At 39.6% G+C, this 26501-nt stretch overlaps 1 protein-coding gene and 1 long non-coding RNA gene across 2 annotated transcripts; both read right to left on the bottom strand.

Annotated features, from left to right (window-relative positions):
• Positions 1–560: 560 nt before the first annotated feature.
• LOC139737314 (uncharacterized) lies at positions 561–3248 on the bottom strand. Its single transcript, XR_011711372.1, has 3 exons — positions 3168–3248; positions 1456–1582; positions 561–888 (listed from the first exon to the last, which is right to left on the bottom strand). It is a non-coding gene; the product is annotated as an uncharacterized lncRNA (long non-coding RNA).
• Positions 3249–4406: 1158 nt separating this feature from the next.
• On the bottom strand, positions 4407–21980 carry LOC139737288 (inactive peptidyl-prolyl cis-trans isomerase FKBP6-like). Its single transcript, XM_071647963.1, has 11 exons — positions 21827–21980; positions 15786–15967; positions 13755–13854; positions 12622–12719; positions 11891–12014; positions 11040–11129; positions 9448–9579; positions 7406–7536; positions 6359–6418; positions 5164–5361; positions 4407–4589 (listed from the first exon to the last, which is right to left on the bottom strand). Exons 1-11 carry the CDS (start codon positions 21978–21980, stop codon positions 4407–4409), a joined length of 1452 nt encoding a protein of 483 aa, XP_071504064.1.
• Positions 21981–26501: the final 4521 nt, after the last annotated feature.

Here is a 26501-nt window from a genome sequence, read left to right as displayed (position 1 = left end):
TGGTAACTTCACACAGCTTTCAAGCAGGGGAACGCGGGAAATTATTGAGAGTCACCCAAATACTGTGATTATTCATTATGTAGCTTTTCAATTTAAGTTCACTGCACTCATGACCTTTGACCTTGTCAGAATTCATCAATATTCGCACTTGACTAGGACCTTTAAGTGATCTACCTGAGGAGTGAGTTTTGCCATCATAGCTCAAAGTTTTGAAAATTTATTGGGAGTACACCACAATATTGCAAGTACAGTGCTATTCAGGGAAAGTTCATTGACTTTTTGACCTTTGCCCTTGATTGTCTTCACCCATAATCAAACTTGACCAGTGTCTTCAGGATGTGTACTTCTGGTATGAGTTTGGTCATGGCTTAAAGCTGTAGAAATCTATTGTGAGTACACTAAATTGTTGTAGCAGTTGATGTTGATGCAACAACTGAAAGGTAATGCCTGTGTCTTACTTTTTTTTACTACACAGAATAGAAAAAAATGGTTCCTATCTTTTTTATAATGGTGAAATCACGACGGCAGTGTATGATGTCAGGTCATGTTCCATATCATTATGAAGATTCCTGTGTCAGGGCACATCCATCATGGACCAACCATTCATTCAGTGCAGGTAATGGTCTCTACTTCAAAAGAGTCTAATAAAGGAATGTCAGACATATGTTGAAACATTCCGTCATTCCAGTCAAAGAAAGTCTACAGCCTTTGTCAATATTTATGTTCTTCATCCAAATCTGTCCAAAAAGAACTTGGACCTTGCAGTTTGTGTCCTTCATCCCAAGTAAAACCCATACACCATCCAATATTCACACGTAGGGCAGGATCCCATGGGACAGCTGTTCACTCTCTGTCTGGTTTGGTGATCTTGACGTACTCCTCACCACGCTATGAAAACAAAATCAACCAAGATGAGATCCAAGGTGAGTAAGGTCAGAACCTCATTCATATAAGTTATTACGCTGTTGGAATACATTTTATGTAAGGTACCAATTTGTTGCCAAGTGAGATATTTTACATATACTTGATGCTTGATTCTGATAACACATACTTTTTCTGAGCAATGAATAATAAATCAGATCCCAAATGGTTCTGCCAAGTATGTTAATGGGCTAAACAAGCAGTGTGCTTTTACTGGTAAATAAACATCACTTAAAGGACATCTAAGCATGAAACATGAATAGATACTATCTTAGAAATCTGTCTACTACCTAATAACTGATACCTAAATACTACCATAACCCCTTGAGGACAAGTCCCAAGTATACTCAGGCAAGTGTCTATGGGAAATGTGTGTTGTAGCAAAATCAGTCCATCCTCAACAGGTTAGAAGCTTTATATTGCCCATTTCATATAAAGTCTTCTGACTTAAAAGCTGTCTATTACCTAACAACTGATTTACTTCCTTAGTTTAAGAGCACAAGCATGCACACAAGAGTGCCAGTGCACACTCACATGATTTTTCTTCTGAGTTTTCAAGCCTAACTCCTTCGCTACAGACTCTAGGAAGGTGATTTCTGCTGGTGTCAGAGACTTGGCTTGGATGGGCATCTCAACCATGTTATCCATTGCCTGGAAAGTCCTGGTAATAATCAAAGGAAGTGGGTATGAAAATAGGAAATCAATTCAATCAATTCAAATATAAACAATTCACAGCAGAGCACATTGACAACTAGATATATCGCTATGGCGACTGATATGCCTCCGCCATAATGCATGGTTCTCCTAATAGGTGTATAGTACAATGTCTTGACAATGTGTGATGACAGTTTCACACAATTGGCAAAATATTAAAATGACAGGTTTGACACAAATGTGCTGAATGTTCACTTTCCTAGAACTAGGTTCAATTGGATGAATGATTAAAATGTCAGAGTGCAGGTATTTGGGGAACTGATGATTTTTACTTGACTTTTGACCCTTTTATAAGTTTATGCATTAAGTAATTTTCAAGGTATTGAGAAAAAGTATAATTTCAGTATCAAATGGTAAAATGGTATTATCTAAACCTGGCCTTTGACCTTTGACCTCACAGTTCCACAGAGAATCACTGTTAGGTAGAACATGCATAAATATGTAAGTTTCATGATGATACCTTGATTTACTTTCGAGATATGGAGGAAAAAGTGCAATTTAGCACTTTCACTTGACCTTTGACCTTTTGACCTTTGGGCAAGAAACTTCCCCAAAAATATATATTGGGTAATACATGCCATACATCAAGTTTAAAAAAAACACCCTTCAGGCATATTGCATTTTAAGGATAGTGATATTTTGAGGAGTTGACCTTGACCTTTGACCCCCTGACCTTTGACCCATGACCCCCAACTTCCCTAGATAATCACTGCCCATCGGTACAAGCATATATACTAAGTTCCATGAAGATACCTTGAACCAGTTGCGAGATATGGAGAAAAACATGAAATTTCAATTTTTTTTTCACAAAATGACCTGTGACCTTTGACCTTTGACCCTGTGACCCTAAAATCCACACAAAGTATTATCCCCCAAGGATATACCCTCATACCAAGTTTGATGTAAAACCACCACACGGTTCTTGAGATATCGACAAAAACAAAACGGGACGGACGGACGGACGACCCGAAAACATAATGCCTCCGGCCACTTCGTTGCGGAGGCATAAAAAATATATATCTTACAAGATATTGTTTGACATACTGTGATGAAACATAATCTGCAGGCAAAGATACACTGGATTATAGATATCACATCCCTTTTTAATGATCTTTGTGCCAATTATACATGGTATTTGGGGAATTTTTCTTTACTTCTTTACCAACATTAAGTGCCATAAAGGATAACTTTGATTTCCATGACACCAGAATGTTTAAAGTTGTTCCCTAAAGCTGCTGGGGGAAATGAATTTAAAAAAGAAAGAAACACACAAACAGAAACATGAAATTGAATGACACACCCTTCATCCACGTCTATGGACTCTAAACATGTAGCTCAAGACATCTCTTTCTCTCAGTGTAATTTATCTAATTGATTTGTACATCTTCACAACCCAAAGAAGTGATGAACACATTTTATATCCTTCTTATCATAACACATTATTATTACTGGTACATTGCAATATCCTCATTATATTGTACATTACTCAATGATTTAAAAGTGATTCATGAGCATATCTTCTTTCATCTTACTTCAGTTTTTCTCTCATCATGGCTTGAAATTCAGCGGTCACATTCCCTCTCGTTTTCTCCTCACCATTCTTTGTGGATTCTGTATATATACCAAACAATAGATAAACAGATTGACTGCAAAAATACAATAAGTGTAAAAAAAAATTATGTTTGTGCAGATGTTAAAGGTATGGGAAAGGGAACTTTAATGAATAATTAATTTTTGGCAATGTGGACATATCTCAAGCTCTTTCACGTTCAGGTCAGTTACATTTGCCTTTTCGTGCAGTAAAAATCATACAAGGTGTAAATACATTATAATGAATAGTAAAAGGTCACAAGCGCGATGGTACTAGATTTTAGTGATACACAAGGTGAAGATAGAGGTGCTCTATTTAACGAGGCGAAGCTGAGTTGAACAGTGTACCTCATCTTTCACAGAGTGCGAAATCTTGTTCCATTTCACTAGTAAAGATGATGCGCAAATTGTTTTATACACCACCTCTCACATCAACAGATGTAGTCCACACAGATTCTTGAATTCAGCATAGAAATGGTAACCAATTTCCTTGAAAGGCAACTGAGTAGTACAGTGACAGTCAGCCATGTACAAGTATGTAGGTATGTATGTGAAACCGATCTATCAAAGTTGTTTACAAAACCGAGTGATAAAAAGTGTTTGTATTTTAGTACACTTTAGCACAAATGTTGTTTAACTGTGATGTCAGAGCTGTGCAATAAAACAAAAAACTTCAAGTCATTCATGAGTTTTACACAGGAGTTAATGGAAACTGGTGTCATCAGCCATGAGATATCCATTTTTGCTCAAAACAAAATTGCATGGCTGACGATAACAGCAGGCGATGGAACTTTTTACTACATATCACTCAATGGACAATCGACCAATCGGATAGCTGCATTATTTTAAGGTGTTGTCTAATTACAAAGTATAATTCTCAAATGCACGCCTCAGCCACAGTAATTTTTGCATCAGGACAACCGTCAATGATGCTTCTCACAACTCACAGAGCACAATATAAATGACCCATGTATGAACTACTGGTAGACATGACATAAAAATGTATTCATGTGATAACACAGTGCAAGAGTCTCACTCTTTTGTGCCACGTGATGCATTGTATGCTTTGATTTTTAACTGCAGATTGAACAGTTACAGTTCAGAGCACGTCAACCTGCTTTACAACTTGGTTACTCGTCCTGTGATATGTTACAGCATTGACATCGTCACACAAAAGTTAACTAACCTTTCTTCCACTCAGGGAACATTTTTCCATAGCAATTCCTCTCAAGAGCTTTGAAATGCTTCCAGCTCCTTTCCAGATCCTGCAGACCTTTAGCGATACATGGATCAGATGGTAGCAGCTGCTGGGCACGGGTCATAAATCGCTGGGATTCAGGGAATTCTCCTAGCTGCAGGTAGGCCTAGAGGAATGATGGAATGAAGACAGGAAAACAAGAGACAAGTTCTCGATTGTTTCAGTTTATTGCTACTTGAGACATCCTACCATCCCTTTATAGCTGTGCATTTCCCAGATAGGTAGTTCACATTGAAAAAGAACATACAATGCACAGCTTGGACTTTTCTCCATTCTGAGGGAAAATTTCTCCCTCTGCCATTTTGTTCTGCAGTGTACAAACGTATGTATTTTACTTTGATTTTAATTCAGACAGATATGTTGATTTAAGAGCAAACAAGATTTCCAATGCCCACATTCTATCCACCAAACACATAAATAGGCACAGTGACATAGACATGAAAAGAATGTACAAAAATTAGCCACACATCCAATCACACCCTGTAAAAGATTCTATTTGTTGATATGCATTATAACTTCATTGGAATTTTCAAGTCATGATAGATCATGTTTTTTCAATGCTAGATTTTCCCTAATGAATGCATGAGCAGAGAGAAATTCATTATGTTTCATTTTAGACGTGTGGAGAAACTGAAACCTCTGCAAGCATTGGATTATTTTGTAAGGAAGCAGCTCTGTACCTGTCCCTTTCTGAAGAGAGCCTTGGGATTCTTGGGTTCAATTTGCAGGACACAAGTACAGTTAGCTATGGCCCTCTCTGGCTGCTTGAGCTTCAAGGCACAGATAGATATGTTGAGGCACAGCTTGACCTGGACGTGTCTCATCTGACGCTCCTCCTCCTCATTTCGCATGTGGGCGCTGTCCAGAATCCGCAACCCCTGGTAAAACAATAAAGGGCAGGCATGAAACACAAACTTATTTCTTCCCCTAAGCATCGGTTGATTTTCACAGGCTCCAATCAGTATTCATTCACTTCTTGGCCCTCCACTGGCTAATAACAAGATTCTGATTGATAATCCATTAAACATTGTGAAAAATCATTTAATTTTTCTTTCATTTATTTCTAACCCTTCTTGCATGTAATTAACCATTAGCCACAATACAAATATAATATACCTGGGTCCAGTCTTAAAATAGCTGTGATCACAGTTTGTAATCAATCAAAATCAATCCAATAAATCAAAAGTCCCTCAATAAATCACAACTTCCTGAATTCTATCAAGAACAAATTGCTTACTTAATCGATTACAAATCTCTCAAAACTTGAAAATCATTTCTAAATCAACTGCAGGAAATAAAAAAAAAAAAAAATCACCGGCAAATTGTATGTTGCCATGAATTGCAACTAATCAGTCATTCTTGACATTGCAGTTATGAGTGGAGCATCATGAGATAGAAGAAGAATGGCTTTGTACTGTGAAAGCAATTTCAAGTTCACTGGGAATCTGTATATTTGTAATAACAAGATATCAAAGTTAGATATATTTTTTTGATCTTCATATGAAGATGGATATTCAAATACGTAGTTGCACATTGAAAGCACTTGCAAGTTTTATGATATTTGAAATTGATTTCTATCACAAGTTTTACAAGACAGGGTTCTGCCTTGACAGCTGGGGACAGTAATAGTTTTACATTGCTTCCTGTGATGGAGACAGATCATGCTTTTCTAACCATTACTACTGGGTAAGTCATTATAAATGTCAACCATTACAGATTGATGGGTCATCTCGACCTATATAAGCTTGTCATGATGACTCACTACCTACAACATCATTGCTTCTTTAGAAAAATCCTCATATATTTACATACATACAGGAATAGTTTGACAGGATACATGACATGAAATGCACAAACCAAACTGATTTCACATACCCTCATGTATTTTGACAGTGCCTTAGAGTGGTTGCCAGAAGTGTACAGGTCATTGCCCTCCTGAAATAGACAAGACAATAACTGATGTCAGCCATGGAAATCATCTCTCTGAAACAAACTTCCCAATACACAGCAGGGGGAAGATACTGCCATCAAATATCTGATCATTATGTAACATTAACAGCAATAGAGATTTAGGGAAAGGAACTAATTTCACACTTCATTCCAAAATCATTCCAATATATGACCTACATGTTATTCAGAATTACCAATATAGAAATTACTGTAAGTTAATGTGTACACTTATGCATTTTACGTGGTACTGTAAAAGTGGATATTTTTGCACGAGTAATTTTTCAAGCTGGGCCGGGCAACATGAATTTTGCATGATTTAAATTCTTCAAAATCAAGATAGCCAACAGTAGTACCGGTACATATATAAGAAGTAAAATTATTCGGTTGATTTATTTTCATGCTAGATTTCTGTGAAATACAAAACTTATCATTATGTCACAAAAATGTCTGCTTTTAGAGTAAATATCCATATGGGTTGTCATTGCCATGATAACTATTTTGCATGATATTGATTAAAGGCAACGCATTAAAATTAATCCACAAGTCTTTCTATCAAAGTGTCATGGCTAAGATAATGTCTACCTGCATAACTGGAATATTTGATGTCTCAGCAGGTAACAAGATTTATCATCATATTTCTGGTTTGTGGACTATTAGGGTTTCAATATATACAATGCAAACATCATCCTGCTCAAAGTTTGGACTGCAAGAGAGATGACCCCTGAATAAACCTTACACAGAGAATACTTTCAGTATGTAGAATTTTTTCTATCTACATGACATGAAAACATACTCAAAATATGTGACGGAAGGTAGATAAAAGGTCACTTCTGTAGGAGTCATCTCAAGCGTAGCAAGAGTATCCTGCAGTTGGCCTCAAGGCATCTTGTGATATACAGCCCTGTGATATACACATATATACACTGTACTAGCATCTTGTATTCAAGAAGAGTTTCAGCAGTCTAAACTCACCCTTCGTTCAGTGTTGACAACATTCAGCTTCTTCTTGAATGAGATCTCTTTTCTCTCTTCCTCACTCATCGTGTTAAACTCTTCCAGTTCAGCTCGGTCGGTAAATTTCAGAATCTCAATCTCCATCAAGACTGTATGATTTCAAATGTAAAAATATACAACAAAATATCAAGTCAGTTCCATCATCTGTCACAGAACTAACACAGGTACATTATTGAATTTCTAATCATGGGTTTGTTTGTTTGTTTGTTTGTTTGTTAGCTTGTTTGTTTGTTTGTTTGTTGATACTATCATAACCACTGAGGAAGCAATGTGCGTCTATTTGTAAGCACGCAATAATGAGACCAACTGCTTGCAGTCCCCTCCAAAGGACTCTACAGGCAAGGAGGATGAAGTGCCTGGTCTAAGGCTAGAACCACTGCAGCCAGGGGATTTGAACCAAGGACCTTTTGATGAATAGTCCATGGTCTGATCCACTGAGCCCAAATAGCTCCCAAAGAGATGAGATTAACAATAGAAATTGGAACCAGATATTAGCAAAACCTGCATGGAATGATGAATTTTTGCAACCAAGATTTCTGTACACAGGTTCCAACACACTGACATCAAGGTAACTTATGACTATTCATGCTGATTTTATCCATAAAAAGCTGTATCTTACTTATTGTGAACAAAAGACTTTGTCATTATAATGGAATGAGCATGAACTTTCTCTAGCACCTTCTTCTCTGTATCAGGCCTAGAAATAGGATTTTGGAGGGGCAAGGCCATTTAGAAAAGGGCACTTTTTCCAAGAGGCCCGCCATTAAAGGGCACTTAGGTCAGTCAGAGGGGCACCAAGGCGACATTGGAAAGGGCATGTTGGGTGTTTATACGTGATGTGAATGCCCCATAGAGCTGTATGCTATAGACCGTGCTGCTACACTCCAGCAGCGCACGCAAGCATAAGATCTCTCCGCAGCAGACGACGTTAGGCAGTAGGCCATACACAATACGATGTAGGTTCTGTAATACAGTATGTTCTCAACGCATACGCCGCGCTCGCTTTGGAGCACTTCCGGTGCCATTTTGCTTGAGCATGCGAGCATGCAATGCAGAGCGAGAGAGATGGCAATGCTCGCAGCCATCCGACAGGTCTGGCATTTTTTAGCATGGCTTGTGACCACTTGCTCCGGCCCGCCGCTGCCTAGCTAGTAACTCTATGGCCGCTGCGCTGTGGAGGCAGTCGGGACGGTAAAAGCCGGTCGGGCGTACATGTACGTACACGTCGTCTCGTATCTCGGAAAGATACTTTGAGTTTGAATCAGATATATTGGGACGCGAGTGAACTGAAGGTATGATATTTGAGATCAGGAAAGTTGTTCAAGCTTATTAAAGTGTAGACTTTGAGAAAGGGCATATTATACGTCACAAATAATAACTTTCATTCTAAAAGGGCACCACAGTCACAAGAAAAAGGGCACATTTTTTTTAGCCGTAACTTTGATCAAGGAAAAAAAGGCATTGCGGCCAACGAGAGGGGCACCAATGGCCATGGCCGTCGGTGGCCGTCGGTTAATTCGAGGCCTGCTGTATCTTTACATCTTGCCATGTAGGGCTATGTTGAGCAGCACTAAGCCTGTCATGAATGTCAGCTCTGCTACAAATATATGTACATGGAATACAATTTGTATGTGGTCCAGAACCACACAATATCATAATTGAACTACACTACACTCCTGTAAAAATGAACATGGATATAACAAATTTTGGATACAAGTACAACAAAATAAAATTCAGTTCTCAAAAATTTCATCTAGATATCTTTACACATTTTATTTGTTTGGATAGAATGAAATTTTGATACAATGAAAGAAAAATGTTAGTCCCAAGGACTTTTTTGTTATTATGGGAGTCCCTTGTACAACTCCAATGAGCTGAGAGTTCTCAAATGTGTCCAAACAGTCAATGTTGGTTGGTATAATGTCATAGCTAAATGGGTTTTGCCTGATACAGTTCAAAACAGTTCACAAAAAATAAATTCAACACAAATTTATACTGACTTGTGGCATCTCCAGGGATTCGTGGGGGAACTCCTAGTTTGCCATAGGCCAAGTCAGGATGGATGAGAAACTTGGACAGCTCCCCTTGTCTCATGGTAGTCACAGCCAGATCCATGCCTTCAATCAAACTTCCTACACAAGGAGATCAGTTTAAACATAAGCCCACATGACTTATCATAAAGGGATTTTTACACTGCATTAAAGGACAAGTTCACCTTCATAAACATAAGGATTGAGAGAATGCAACAATATTAGTAGAACACATCAGTGAAAGTTTGAGGAAAATTGGACAATCGATGCAAAAGTTATGAATTTTTAAAATTTTTGTGTTGGAACCGCTGAATGAGGAGACTACTACAGCTTGTGAGTCAGTATAAACAGTATAAAGAAAATGTAAAAGAAAATTCAACATATTTTCACTTTTTTCGCATAATAAAAGAGCTCTTGACTTGCCTCTTTCTAAAGGCAGGGGGGATAATATTGCCCATAACATTTGTCGGTAACAAGTCAGGGGAATGTGTAATTTTTTCAAAAGATGGAATTTTGTGAAATTCTCTTTATATTTTCCTTATATTGTTGTACGCAAGTTATTCATACACTGCAGTAGTCTTCTCATCCAGCGGTTGCTGCACAAAAATTTTAAAAATTCATAACTTTTGAACGGATTGTCTGATTTTCCTCAAACTTTCAATGATGTGTTCTACTAATATTGCTACATTCTCTCAATCCTTATGTTTATAAAGGTGAACTTGTCTTTTAGGAACACTAATTCAACAATTCCTTTTCATTACTACTTATTCCATGGAAATATTTCACAAATTTCAATGAAGTTAATTATTTAATCATTAATCTTAGAGAGAAAAAAAAAAACTCTACTGCTATTCAAAAATAACTATACTGGGTCATTTTAATATAACTGAGATCTTTTCTAGAGAAGAGTCAGTTTGAATTGAAGGCATCCACTTATGAAGTACAAAGAAGGGCAAAGCTAAAAAGGTGCATGCGATGTGGAGTAAAGTTTCCTCTGACCAATGACACTCTGACTCGCAAGTACATAAAGAGTACCTCACACTTTACCCCATGTTTTGGCAGGAAATGATGACATAAACGGTATCAAAATTATGACCAGCAGGATCCCTCAGGATCCTCCCTCTGGATCCTGCTGGTCATAATATTGATGCAACGCCTTAAGGAGTTGCCAATTTGAGGAGCATTTGTTCTGTATGGACCCCTGCTTTCTTAATTTGTTGACTTTTCTATCATAATGGAATGTAAACAATTTATTTCATGTCTGTAATACAGTTGCAATGTATTACACACAAATAGATCAGCTTTTTGACTTTGTATTACGATATTCAAACTCATAAAACTCAAAATGTAATTTCTAAGAAACATTACGGACATTACACTTTTTATTCATATCTACATAATCACTACATTGCAAAAAAAAATATATGGCAGGATGTTTTATGATACAACTGACCTATATACATATATATGCATCAAAAGTGATATCTTGACCATTATTTAAATCACTGCTCCCAAAGGTACACATGACCTTTAAATTTAAACATGAGGAAGTCCAAACTCACCATGACCCAGTCTGACTTTCTCTGGCTTGTTCCTCAGACGAGTTGAGTCATACGGTTCATCACTGTACTCCACATAGCAGTTGTAATGCACTGTACCATACAACAAAACAACAAACAATCTGGGATAAATCTGTGTACAGAACAAACAGGTTATTTTTGAAATATTTTCAAACAGAATCTACATCTAACCGAGGTTAGTTTCTCACAATACAATGCAATATTTGTTTTGCTAACGTGCTAGGGGGTTCGGTTTATCAGCCTGGCTACTCAAGTTTGGGTTGAATGTCCTGGAAGCCACTAAAGTTAGGGACGAATGTCTGTTAGTTTCATCTTCTTTTAATTCTATTTCTTTGTTTGTATTTGCTATGTTTTGTTTTGTTTTTCATCTATTGTTTCTCAATGGGGCAGGCCTCTACAAATTTGTAACAAACTAATTATGTAGGTTTGCCATGGATGACTCTACGAAACAAGCAAACATCAAAATCATGTGATAATATTGTAAAAGTGGAAATTTTCGCGGTGTTGAAATTTTCGCGCATTTCTCGCAACCAGAAACTAGCACAAAAATAAAAGCACGCGAATATTTTTGCTTGCCATACGTTAATGTGCGTGCTGTCTTGATTCCGCGAAATCAAAAATACGCCAAACTCTTCTGACCCGGCCAAGCGCGAAAAATTAGTCACGCGAAAATATCCACTTTTACAGTATGCCACATTAAGAGGCATTGCAAAGACTTCACACATACTGCCATATAGCGACTTTGATACCATCTGCAAATGAAAAATGAGGAAACTCAGGAGAGCTTAAAAAGGAAGATTTACTCTCTGATTATTTGTTTTGCTACAATGTACCTGAGGCTGTGACACCCAGGGCTGGTAAGCTTCCTGTCCCTGACCTCATGACCAGCTTCTGAACTTTCCCACTCTTCTCAGGCGTAACATCCTCCATCTTCTTTGCCAGTCTTTGGAAAGGTGTCTGAGAAGAAAACAATCAAGCAGATACTAAAATGGCATTGAAAATATCTCAAAATGCTTTCTTAACAAACTCTCAAATTTCTATCCTTTCATGTTTGCTTTTTACACTGTTGGATTACTTCAGTCGTGTGTATAGTCATCTAATTTCTTAACACTAAAGGCCATCAACTCATCTTGGTGTACATGAACATAACCCATGGAGGCATATAATTGTAGAAACACTACATGTACAGAATAGTATTATTAGATGCTTTTAATGGGATAATACCCAACAGTGTTCAAACACCCACAGGTGTGGCAGTTTACATTGCCTGGCACCATATAGTCACTCCCATTCACATTAGATAATGTTTCAATTTCAGTCCAATCCCGTAAGTTTTACAGAATGACATATTCAAATGTGTAACACAACAAAGTGGTAAAATTGAGAATTGCCACATATCATGGACTATGGAGGGCACATTTACAAATTTGGACCATTGGTAGATTCAAACTAGCATTACATCAAAACTGCTCACTTGAGGAATGTCCCTTTACACCTTTGAGGACCTTGGTTGTCTTCAGATTTGTTTGATGCATCAAAAAAGACCACAAGAGGGCATACTCACAAGGCTGGGATCTTGGTTGTCTTCATCTTCTCCCAGACATTCTCTATTCAGCTGTTTGAAAACATCCTCTGAGTCAAAGTTCTCATCTGGATATAGATCTGTAAAGTATTAAGAGGTATAACCTATAACTAGACAAAGAGTATATCAGAAGTTTGACAAGGACATCACGGTGCTAAATACTGTAACTTCTTTTTTTTTTTTACCACTTGCCCGGTCGGGCAAACAGATTTTGAATTGTTGCAAAACGCTTGCCCGACTTTAATTTTCATTGGCCCGGGCAATGAGGTAAGTAGTTTACGTAACACAAAACACCCTGTACGTGTTTGTCTGCCTGTCATCAAAGCAGTTTTTTAAAGTTGTTTTATAATAGTATCAGCATGTTTTTGTTTGTTTGTTTGTTTGTTTGTTTGTTTTTTCTATTCTATATGTGGCTTTTTCCTGGTATGTGTGTGGGTGTGTGTGTTTATTATGAAGAAAATAACAACAATTTCTGATATTTTCATCTGTAATGTGATCCATTGAAGAAGTGCTTGGTATTGTACATTTATCAGAAAGCTAGGATCAATGCTAGGCAGACAAGCAGGGGAACTGATCTGAAAGAGAAAACTGTAAAAGATATTGGACACCAACGCTAGGGTGTCTGGAGGAAAGTGGGAGTGTTTGGAGGAAAGTGGGAGTGTCTGGAGGAAAGTGGGAGTGTTTGGAGGAAAGCTGGGATTGTTTGGAGGAAAGTGGGAGTGTTTGGAGGAAAGTGGGAGTGTCTGGAGGAAAGTGGGAGTGTTTGGAGGAAAGCTGGGAATGTTTGGAGGAAAGTGGGAGTGTCTGGAGGAAAGTGGGAGTGTTTGGAGGAAAGCTGGGAATGTTTGGAGGAAAGTGGGAGTGTCTGGAGGAAAGTTGGGAGTGTTTGGATGAAAGCTGGGTGTGTCTGGAGGAAAGCTGGGAGTGTCTGGAGGAAAGTGGGAGTGTTTGGAGGAAAGCTAGGAATGTTTGGAGGAAAGCAGGAGTGTCTAAAGGAAAGCTAGGAGTGTAAAGGAAAGCTGGGAGTGTTTTGAGAAAAGCTGTGAGTGTTTGGAGGAGAGCTGGGAGTGTGCAGAGGAAAGTGGGAGTGTCTGGAGGAAAGTGTCACTACATACCCTCTTCAGGAGGGGCCTTGACCTCAAAAAAGGTCTCACCCTTGGTCCTGAGCTCTCGTAAGTCCAGACCCGACTGGAGCTCCACAGTGCAGTCCTGGTACTATTGTATTATAAAGAACATTTAAAAAAAATACTTGGGAATCTTTGACATCCATGCATATATCATTTAACAGCACATACTTAACTTGAATATGACCATATTCTCACAGACTTGCTCTGCCACATTCTTATTTCTTTAGAGAATTTTGTTTTAATCTTTACACAAACTTTGATCTGAGGTCATGACATTGTCACTCTCACTCTGAAACCAAAAAAATGTATATCTTAAAAAAACAAACAAAAGGGAAACAAAGACCAAATGTCAGCACAATTTGGGTAAAAAGGGTTATAGTCAAAATATAAGACACCAATGAAGTTCAACTATCAACAAGTGTCAAAAAGGCAAGGGAAAACAGAGCAGAGTAATTTCTAGTATGTTTGCATGTGTGCATGTGTGTGTGTGTGTGTGTATTACTTCTGTGTGCCTTAGGAACTGTATTTTTCAACGAGTTTCTTTCAGTTATCTGTCCATTTGGGGAGACTCCCAGTTACATTTGAAAAACACCATACCAGTACCCTCGTATCTGCACAACAACGGATTATATAGATAGCCAACATCACTTTCAGATTATGTAATAGGTACCCGCATCTCATCAGCGGCCATAATATTGTCACTCTGCGTAAAATTGCTACAAGCATGCTGAACAAACAATGGTCACCTGGGACTGTGTTCAGTACGCTTGAAACTTTGCAGGGTTACCACAACCAAGCAAACTGAGAAGAAAGCCAACCAGTTTTTCTTGAAAATCTTAAATTCATATTTATAAGGAATATGTGTTATCAGTATCATCACAGTCACCTGCACACATCTTTTACGTGCTTTGTCTATTAGAGCGTGGGGTGGCGAGGTGCAGGCCCCCTTCCTCAGCATACAACTATTCAGCTTCGTTTGCATTTGACGATAGTTGTGAATTTCTGGTACCGGTACTGTAACTAACACTGAGCTTGTGGTTAGATATAATCTTCAATACTTTTCCTTTTAAGTGAGTGGGATTTCGTAGAATTTTACATGTGACGTAGTGTGATTCAAACATGTACGTATTATGCATTATGCATTAAACAGTGTATTATCATTTACTATGACGAGGTGCAGGTCACTCAAAGCTCAAGTAGACTAAGTAGACAGCACGCTGCATGCTGCGATGTTTGCAAATACAGTACCACATGCAAGTCTATTACATGTTCTTTAATACTGGTGCTTTGATCCCAATATTTGGGAACCAAATTGGTCCAAATCTATGTGTGTGAGTGGTATGGAAATGAGCTAGGTCTATATTCCTGTGATCATCAGGGAGGTGGGAAGTGATTAAAAGGTGCGGTTTAGTTTTGTGGAATTTGAGATCATATAAACTAGTTTTTAGAATCTAATCTGTGGAAACGATTTGTATATCAGCAATGTTCTATCTTGATGCATTCAGTAAAAATATGATTGTGATTGTACTAATGTAAGTAAATAAATAGACCTAGTATAATGCCCCTCGCCTCGAGTCTTGGCTAGCTGCACGCAGATCTCTTGATAAGCAAGTAGCAAGGCGATACTGTGCTGTGCACCACTTGGGAATTTTCCTTTCTTTCTGTTTCTTAAACGGGTACCTGCAAGTATTACTAGAATTCGATGCAACACAAGACAGCCCCGCGCCCCGCTCAGGCCCGAACGCGAAAGTACCAACACTAAAACACTAACAGCGCCCCGGAGCTACCTCACTGATGGATACTAGTAGTTTATAAGAGTTCGTGTCGGGCTGCTACTGGTCACAGCGCCCGCGCCGCCCGGGTAGCTGGACCAGCCGCCCGGCGGCGATACTCGAAGATTAGCCTGACCAGACTGATGTCGCGAAAGCGTGTAGTTACTCGAAGATGTGATATTGTCAATATAGATTCTTAATGACGCACAAAGTTGTCAAAAAATATAATTCATTCATTGTTACTCACATGATCCACTTCTTCATTGTCACTTATATCGTAATCATCGATAGATAAATTGTTTACACTGACTGGTCCCAAGTTCTCCATGTTGACTTCAAAGCACTTCCACCAGCTAGCTGTACACCGAACGTGCCACTGGCCCCCGCCCGGCTGCTGCTGCACGTCTAGCTCGGCCGGTCGCGTTGGCTCTGTAAACGAGTAGGCATAGGGCCTCCAAAAATGTTCTCGCAATCGCGCACATGAAGAGCTCACCTGTGTATGGGGTGCCAAATGTAGTAGCACAGGTTTGGCAGATGGGATACAATAATTGATTGGGATGAAATTTGATATGGTTTGATATCTCTGCATGACATCGTTTACGATTCTTTTTTTGGCACTATAATCAAACGTGATATATTATATACTTGTACATATATGCAACGTACAATTTCAGCAATATTCATTACACATGCATCGGCGACATAGGCCTATATGACAGTGTTATGAATTTCCGTACAGAACGGTTGCCAAAAATATATATATATATGTTGAATAAGCTATTAAGCTTTTTAGACCCTTTGACAAAATCGGTTTTACTCATCTTTTCTCATGCCCCAATTTTCTAAAAATTCTGGAAAGAAGGGAATCCCTCAAGCACCATAGTTGGTCCAAAAAGAGTTGAACTACATGTACACGTTCAGCGGTAGGTTGGTGAAGTAAATTTCTTTGTTAAAATTTGTAAAATACATGTACTGTTATTTGCATGTATATTGTCTGTCTATCTTCTCTTTTCATTTTCCTCACGTTTGCATTCTCACAATACACTATATTATCTTGTATTTCTGTGTCATCATGTGTAATCTACAAGAATTGCACTCACTGGCATGGGTTTGTCATGCTGTTATTTATATTTGAAGAGTTTGTTCGCAAAAACTGATAAGTCCATTTTTGAAGATTTTGAAGTAAGGTCTCTGTCATAAAGTACAAAATAATACCTTTTAAATGATATATTAGTCACTGCATATAAAAGTACATTTTTGAAGTTATGGTCAAAAGAATCAAAAATTTTCTTATTATTCTCTTCATGTTTCCTGACCTTTAATCGCAAATATCTCCATTTGGCAAATATGGAGTTATCGGTTTTTGTGAACAAACTCTTCATTTTTTGTTTGTACCCTCCGTATACCTCGAGAGGGGGTAAAAAGAGTCAATAAAATTCAAATTCAAATTGGCAACCGATGATACAATAATTCAATGCAATAAGAGAAGGTGCTGTCCAACATGATGTATATAATCGTTTTCAAGCGTTTCTTGCAATCTTTATTTACATGACTATCTACGATCCCGTGATAATGATAATGATAATGGTAATAATAATAATGATAATAATTCATAGGATGATATGTCAATATTTGTTTGCATGTGCTGTATCAGCCTTATTTTTTCTTTGTTGTTGTATTTCATTGTATTTTACAACTGCTGTTATATATGATGTCTAGTTAGATATATATACTAAAAAACAGGTGCAATACCGGATGTCATGGATGTTTTTTACTGATCGTTAAGTTTCTCTGTGTTACTTTATATGAATTAATGATGTGTGTTGTTATTTTCTGTGCTTCATCCTGAAATGTGTGTTTTATATATGTGTATCTACATACATTGTATGCCACTTGAATCACAAAAATTTTCCATTTATGGACAATGAATAAATGATTAAGAATGATTAATAGTAGTAATAATAATAATCATAAACTTAATACTACTAATGACTAATTGTTATAGCAGTAATAGCACATAGGTTCACCTTTCAGTGCTCAATATCAGTAATAACTCAAAATAACCAAGAATGGGCAAATAATGGGTATAAGGACTGCCAATGTTTCATTTAAGAAATGCAAACAAAACTAAAAAAAAGTCAACTTTATGTCTATATTCCTTCAGTGTTATATATTACGATCATAATTATGGGTGCATGAAAATATGATATGTATGGTTATAGAATAAAGAGACAGATAGAGGTGTGTGCAGGAAAAACCGAATATTACACTGTACGACAGTTTTGTTATATTACGCAGTAAGAGCATGAAAATTTTGTCAGTAATAGTCAATTTTGGTATATATTATACATGTGTATATTGTATATGTTTGTGCTATATGTGCCTAGCGACAAGTGGCAACACTGAAACACCATCCACTCTTTATCTGTACCCGGGTTATATGCCTGATATTTTACACTTTGTAAACTAGCTGTTATAGGAGTTAAAGACCGGCAATGATCACGGGAATGCTCATTGTATAAACAATCCTCCACTGATGACACACTTGTATGAACACTGAACCTTATTCTTTACACCATCGGACCCTACCCTGCTCTTGCCTGACATGCACATATATACCTTCCCTCCCAATATCACATGGTCACTCTCATCCTGCCTCAAGACAGCCACAAAACAACCCAAGAAACACACACACGTCTGCTTACAGGTAACTATATTACTAAGTTTAGTTATGATATGTGTTTGATATTTGAAGAGTTTGTTTGCAAAAACCGATAAGTCCATATTTGCCAAATGGAGATATTTGCGATTAAAGGTCAAGAAAAATAAAGAGAATAATAAGAAAATTTTTGCTTCTTTTGACCATAACTTCACAAATATACCTTTATATGTAGTGACCAATATATTATTTAAAAGGTATTATTTTTTTGCTTTATGAGAGAGATCGTACTTCAAAATCTTCTAAAATGGACTTATCGGTTTTTGGAAACAAACCCTCCATTTTTTATTGTAAGATATGCCTGTGTGTTAAATATATTCATTATATCTTTACTTACAGTTAATATTTTGCAATTGCCAAATACGTTGCCAAGTATATGCTTTGAAGCTGTTAACCCATGCTGTAGTGTATTCAATGTATGCTGTTCATTACTCCGTAATATGATCTGTCATGCTCAAAACATCTATTTCATTTCATAAACAGACAATAAAGCTGAAGAAGACCGAAGGTACAGAAAGCTTCCCACCAACCGGCTTCCTGCAACATCTTTTGTCATCATTACATTGTCACGACTATTATTATAATATTATATAATGTAATAAAGGGGTCATCCTACGAGACTGACACCCACGAGTTATACAGCCCATGAGTATAAGTTCGACACCTCGAGTTCGACACCATGCAGGCAATAAGGCAAGACCGACACTTAGGCGAAGAAAGGTCGCGAAACTGACACTTGGCAAGGAGGCCCACGAGACAGACAGGATGAACAGCGCCATCTAAAAGCTATGTCATCTGCTACTAGTTAGTATCTGTTCAGGGTATTGCATTAACGTCATAAAGGGGTGGGGAAAATAACGAGAACGATGTGCACCTATAAGTAATGATAAGAGAGTGTGGCTTCAAGTTTAGGTCTTTTATTGTGACACAGTGCTTAATTTTGATTTTCTTTCCCAATTTCTAGCTAGAAGATATATGAGCAGGATCTATTACGATTTTCCCCTTTTCTCGTCGCTCCAATACTTAATTAGATATTATCCTACCCCACTGCTAAGAAGTTATAGAGAACCAATTTGTCTCTGTAACTAATTTTTGTAACTAAAATTCAATAGTTTGTTTATCGCAGCAATGGATCCTCGATTTGTTGACTTGTGTTTGTAGCATTCTCCTCAAAACGGTAAAATGTTGAATGAATATATAGCTGTTTTATGAATGCATTGTAATAATATGCTGAATCATAACGAATATCTTTATAGACGATTACGTTATTTCATGTAAATTCATACTATAAATGCACATCTTCACTGATTACTACACTGTGTGTGTGGTACACCCCCTCTGGATCATGACATTTGTGAGCGCTGTGACATATAGACGCCGTTTACAGTGACTGGAAAGGCCTGGCTCGGCCGCGACCGAGCCCGACCTTTGATTTTTCACTGTAAACGCGCAAAAGGCCAATAATATATGCGGTACGAAACTCGGCCGCGCATTTGGCCAAGCTTTTTATCACTGTAAACCCAAACTGGGCCAAATGCGGCACTAAGTTGTGACTGGCGCGCTCCCAATAATAGTCGTTTGTTTACAAGCAGAGCGCTACGACAAAATACTAGTATTGAAAGGTCAAGTTAAATTAAAAGCCCGGGCCAAGCCCGGCACTGTAAACGGACAAAATTGCGGGGCCGAGTATAATGATCGCAATTAAGGCTGGGCTCGGCCCTTCCCTGCACGACTGTAAACGGGGTCATAGTGACATCTGGTTGACGGGCACCAGTGAAAAGTCATGATTCAGTATACACACGCTAAACAGGTACTTCCTTTTCCACCTTCTCTGATGATGGGCTCTTACACATCATTGGTTTTCCAACACGAGGGGAGAAGACATTAGTGATAAGACCTATACAGGTACCACGAGGCAGAAACCTGTACGCCGCATGGAAAGAGGCAGCTCGACGTATACATGTTAATTGTAAACTTAATCTTGTTCAATAAGCGTTTTGTTGAGGAAAACTCTGTTCAGACGGATGTTGGTAGTTTATGGCTGAATTCACAGATGAGCTCCATCGAATTCTAGATCAAACACTAGTCCGATACAAGTTTACCTCATGGACACTCTTTGAACAGTCAACAATCGATCAGCTGCCAACATCGAACGTCTATCCTCGCAGAAGGAAGAAGCGAGCCTTCAAGCAAGCTCGGAGATTAGGAGACTGGACAGGATACAAGAACGCAAATATGCAGAGGGAGTGTATAAAACCATTAAATTTATTATGCATTCATGAGCAACATGGTCAGTGAGGAACCGGACGGTAAACCTGCAGGATGGTCTTATACAAAAAAAAAGCACTGTGAGCAGCCCGCTTTGTGTTGTCTGAATACGAACAGCAAAGTAATGGTGTTGGTCCAATGTCGCAGAGGCTCTAATGGCGCCATCACTCAATAAATGCGTGCCCACAGCAACCATGCTGTATAGGATCATGAACGGCCTTGTGGCTATATCTCAGCAGGCCCATCCTACTTATTTCCAGCTTTAGAAGTCAAGAGAGGTCACCATCTACAAACCAGTCACTCGGTACCAGCATTGCAGAATCTTGGCATATCAGTTTAGCTTCTGGTCTTTCTCTAGAATGGTCTCCCAGCCACTGGCGTAGCCAGGGGGGGGGGGGGGGGGGGGGGGGGGGGGGGGGGCGATGGGGGCGGTCGCCCCCCTAAGATTTGGACCGGGGATTGGGAGGCGGAAAAAAAAAAGCGTGTATACTGTATGCATTCACATGAAGGGGGTCTCCTTTGCAACCTTTCATCAAATAAGATATATTTTTTTTTAAATATTTCACTCAAAGTGTGCACCAGATCGTTGAATTTCAATTCAAAATATGCAAAATCTCTCGTGCTTGGGAGGGGGTATCCCCCTCAGTTTTTTTTTTTTTTAATTTCCCAAATGTTGATTCCATCAAATACATTGTATGCGTATACGAGATATCTAAGGGAACCTTAGACTTCTATTAATTTCTTTTCGTAGGATTCGCGCCGTCCCCAGCAATGCTGCCTTTTGGAGCGTTTAATTACTCAATCGGGCACACCCACATCGTCCAAGTGACGTCGCAGCTGCTTTGGCGTTGTTCCGAGTGCTCCAACGACAATAGGGATCACCTTCGTTTTCATATTCCACAGGCGGCGAAGTTCTCTGGCAAGGTCCTGGTATCTTTTCCTTCTCCTTCTCGGCTACTCTGTCCAGAGCTGTCTCCCGGTACCGCGATATCGACGATCGTGCACATCTGTCGAGCCCTTTCTACGACGATGATATCCGGACGCCTAGGCTGGATGACATTGTCAGTTTGAACGTCGAAATCCCACAGGGTTTTAACTTGGTCATTTTCAGAAACTTTCTGTGGTTCGTGCATATACCATTTGCTCTCAGCTGGTATTTTATGCTTTCTGCAAAGCTCCCAGTGAATGACTTGTGCCAGTTTGTCATGTCGTCTTTTGTACTCTTTTTGGGCCAGTTTGCTATACAATCACATGTATGTATGGCTTTGCTTCGCGAACGAAGATTTATTAAGGAAGTCCACGTCTGCTGCAGGCTTGAAAGTGACTGATGAGTCCGATGCGGGACAGGCAGGCACGGTTGCAGCGGTTGCACGGGAAAGTCGGTTGGTTGATGTTGGGTGTTGGGTTTTTCCTCTGTTGTCTTTTTCTGTTGAGTCGGGCCCTGCGATCGATCATCCTCGAAGGCGGCTGTTGCTCGTCGAACAGTAAGGCGCCAAGATGTGCGATCAGAGGCGATAGCAGCCCACCGTCGGTGATCGATGTTGCAGGTGCTCAAGGTTTTTTTTTCAAGCAGTCTTTGTATATCTTCCTGGGTCCACCTCTGTCTCGGTGTCCAGAAGAGAGCTCACCGTACAGCATGACCTTCGGAAGGCGATGGTCTTCCATTCTCGAGACATGACCAGCCCAGCGCAGTTGAGTTTCATCAGTGTGGCTTCGATGCTAGTAGTCTCTGCCAGCTCAAGAACTTTGATGTTGGTGACAAAGTCCTTCCAGTGGATGTGGGATGAAGCGGAGACATTGCTGGTGGAAGCGCTCAAGAAGGCGTAGGTGATGCCGGTAGAGGGCCCATGACTCGGATCCGTACAGGAGAGTTGGTAAGACAACGGCTCTGTACACGCTGATCTTTGTCTGCTTTTTCAGGTGGTTGTTTTTCCAGACTCTGTCGTGCAGTCTATACCAAAGGCGCTGCTTGCCTTAGCAAGTCTTTTGTCAATTTCTTTGTCGACTCTTGCGTTTGATGTGATGGTGCTGCCGAGATAAGTAAATTGATCAACTGTTTTGAGTTCTGTTTGCCCTATGGTGATGTGGGGGGACTGGTTAATCCTGTCGAGGAGCCGGCTGATGAAGAACCTCAGTCACATACGATAATGTTGCACTGTCTCGTCTTTTTCTCGGCATATCCTGCATGCGGCATCCACAACTCTCTTGAATCTGCATACCTTGACTTTTAGAGCATTTGTTGACAGTGCTTGCTCTTTGGGCAGCGATTATCAGTCCTTCTGTCCCCTCATTCAATTCTCATTTCTTCAGCCATAACCATAATGTGTCATTGTTGCTGATCCGGTTCTCCGTCTTTCTGCAGACAACTGCCCATGTAGCTGCTTTGCGGATCTTTATGTTCGTTTCTGGCTTTTGAAAGTAAGTGGATCAATGGCGTTTACATTATTTCCACTTTCAACAGAACGGCTCAAAGAAGCTTTTCCTCACTGCTGTTTAGGTATTGTTGATGCTGATTTGCTCCATGCATTTCCACACAATCTGATGCACTCACGAGCCCTCGGCCTCCTTCTTTCCTCGGCATGCAGGTAACCTGTCGACAGACATCAACACTCATCTGGTGGGTTTTGTAGGTCGAGAGCATCTTTCTTGTCTTTCGATCCATAGCAGCCAGTTCCGCCTTCGTCCATTCCACCACTCCTGTATCTCAAATCTGCTACCGCCCAGGTGTTTAGAGCTATGATCACGTGTCACCATTTAAGTGTGATTTTGATACACTTTTTACTCGTGAGAAGTACCCCTTCGTCACAGACACTTTGATAGCATTGGGATCGAGATATCATCAGATTCCAACACACCAAGGTACAGATTTTGTATTTGTAATTCTCTCCTTCCTCCAAACTCTTTTTCCATCAGGATGTGATATTCCTGCACTCTTCACATTGTCTCCCTCTCTTCATAACCAGGGTAGCGCACTTATTATGATTATGATTATTATGATTATGATGATTATTATTATTATTATTATTATTATTATTATCGTCGTCGTCGTCATCATCATCATCATCATCTCAATAATTATCATCGTTACTTACTGCAAATTACTTCACTTGTGTTACACTTGGCGCCCCATAGGTAATAATGTCCTTTCACGGGGGGGGGGGGGGGCGAGTGCATGCAGCACAGCTGCTGTGATCTATATTACTCAAGGTGGATTGAGTGCATGCAGTGATGTTGCAATACAAATTGTAGCGTTAGAAGTCGTGAACTATTACAGTGCCAACTTCAGCTAGGATGCCATAGCAGCATCAATCACGGGGGGAAAGGGGGCAGTGCGCACCAACCAGGGTACTTCCGTCGACGGAATTTTCGGAGGAACTGAAGAACTCTGCCTTTATCTCGCTTCACCACAACTTTGGCGGCACGAACCACTGCACCGATTCACCTCACTTGTGCAGTGCAGTGGCACCTCACCTCAGTGGCGAACTGGGACAGCCAGGGCTGTGGCTAGGTCGCTGTACGGAAGTCGCATAAAATTGCTGGTAGTAGAGGGGCGTCCAACGACACGCCCCTGGCCCATCACCTCACCACGATCACCCCACCAATGCTCGCACGGCCCGCCCGGCGCGCCGACCGGCGGCAACCATCATCATCATCACACGAGGCCAAGTGAATGAAGACCGAAGTGTAAGCAAGTAAGGCCAACACACATCATCACATGTTCATTCCTGCTGCTGTCTGATTTTTCATCATCAGCTGTGGCCTGTGTACAGTAAGTTTTTGGCTTGGATTCCATCCCTGCCTGCTAGCTGCTAGCGATTTTTGGGCTGGATCGATGTCACATCATTGCCATGTCAAGTTCAGGGGCCGCAGAACATTTTTCAGTTGGGGGGGGGGGGGGGGGGGGGGGGGCTGCACAGCTGGGGGGGGGGCTGCACAGCTGGGGGGGGGTGTATCAAGGTCAGCCGCCCCCCCCCCCCTGCACCGGCATAGCCTGGATAATGATCTTGTAATCTTGGGAGGGCGGCGGCAGTTAGGGAGCCAAGCGACCGACCCCGAGCGAACGGAGGGAACAAGGGGTGGGGGGGGGGGGGAGGGTGTGGGAGAGGGGTGTTCCCCCTCTCTCGGTGAGAACTTTTTGCATTTTTATGTTGTAAATGGTGCAATTTGATGCATGTTTTTGTGTCTTATTTCGACTTGAAACGGCCCCACTTGTTTAAGGTAGCAGGATATTTTGATGTGGATTATTATTGAACAATTTGTCTATAAAGTGGTAGCATTTAAAAAAACTTCTTGTGTTTTACTATTAATTTATTGTTACAATTAATTTCATGAACGTTGTCTGTTAAGCAATCAAACAGAAAAGGCATGCACACGAGGGTGTGCAAAAGGGAATTTCTCTTCCTTGAAGGTGATTTTACATTTTCAGACCTGAAATTCAGCGATCTGGTGCAAACTTTTGGTGCAATACTTTGAATTTTTTTCCAGCTCCCCCACCCCCCTCCCCCCAAAAAAAAAATTATGGAAATTGGACTTTTTTTCAGGAAAGTGTTAATAGCAAAATCACAGCATTTAGCTCTTATTCCGCGTGTGCATCGTCTGTGTGTATGTACAAAGTCTAATGAGGTAGAGGGGGAGGGTGTGGGAGGGGGATGCCCCCTCCTACTCGACGAAGCTTTTGCATTTTTAAAATAAAGATAAAGCGATCTGAAGCACACTTTTTGTGAGAAATGTGGGTAGTGTGATTTTCCCCCCGATTTTTCCCCTTTCTTACTTTTTTTTTTTTCACGATCAAAAAGTGTGGGGGGGGGGGGCTCTTTATATTTTCAGTTTAGGCTACAGTCTCAAATCCTGTCTGATTAATCATTTGAAGTTTAATCAAGTCAGGAATAACATGTATCTAGTGTAAGCTTTTATGGCAGGAAAATATTTCTTTGTACATGATTAGTGGAAAATATTGAGATGATGATGACATCATCAGTTCACGCATTTGTGTACTACGGTATTAGACCTAAATGTATTCATATCAGGTGTTTGAGAACTGTTTTGGAAAAATTTGTGAATCTTTAAAATAGCATAACTTCCTTACCTTTGATCTGATATTGATCAAATTTTCACAGTTGTTTGTGTAATATTTTTGTAGTCATTTTTCTCAGACTAACTTGTAACTGGCCTGGAATTTTTCTTTTAAATAATCCAAAAATTATCATTTTTGAAGTTTCATTAGTTATTTGGAAACACACAAATTGTGTGTATACCTAGATGTTATTTAAAAAACCTGAAAATGAAAAAGGATCATTGGTCCAAACATTTGTGGCATTATTCTGTCTACATGAGTACCATGTGCTGTATGGGCTTTACATTGCTTTAAATGTCTTTATCTCTAGACTGTGATGTCACTGCTTTAGCTCCCCTCATTCATTAATGACTTTATTTAGAAGGACAGATATCCCTGAAGTCAGTCTTTCTCTGGAAACAAGAAAAATCCATATTTTTCCGTCTCATTCTCATGAGTATTTGAGTCAGTGTTGTAAAACTTGAGTAAAGAAAATAATGTTTTGGGAAAGAAATGTAAAATTCTAATGGTTTGAAAACAAGGGAGAAAACCAATTCTATCAAGTGAACTAACTGAACTAGGGTCACTCTAATGGTCCATGTGAGATGACATGTGACTTACTGATTGATGATGACGAATCTATGGTGTTGTAATAAAGCTCAGTGGGTGGGAGACATTTTGTTACCAATTAAAGCTTCTCTGTTGTATTCAAAGAAAACTTCTGGAAAATATTTTTCTTTTCTTTTTGTTCTTTATTTTTCTCACTGCAGGTTCACCCACTGTAATCAAGGCTGTGAGGCTTCAAGGATTGTATTCTGTGCCAGTCTAGTTGAGAAAACTAGAATATTTGTTTCTGTCTTTCTCACACATCGTGTGTGAGGAGAGGTTTATCTGTGGAAGGTTTAGCAGTGTAAGGCATCATA

Source organism: Diadema antillarum, unplaced genomic scaffold (genome assembly GCF_040938485.1).
Source record: "Diadema antillarum isolate AM-2024a unplaced genomic scaffold, OU_Dant_1.0 seq00000688_RagTag, whole genome shotgun sequence".
Lineage (NCBI taxonomy): Eukaryota > Metazoa > Echinodermata > Echinoidea > Diadematoida > Diadematidae > Diadema > Diadema antillarum.
This window is presented reverse-complemented; position numbering and strand designations above follow the sequence as displayed.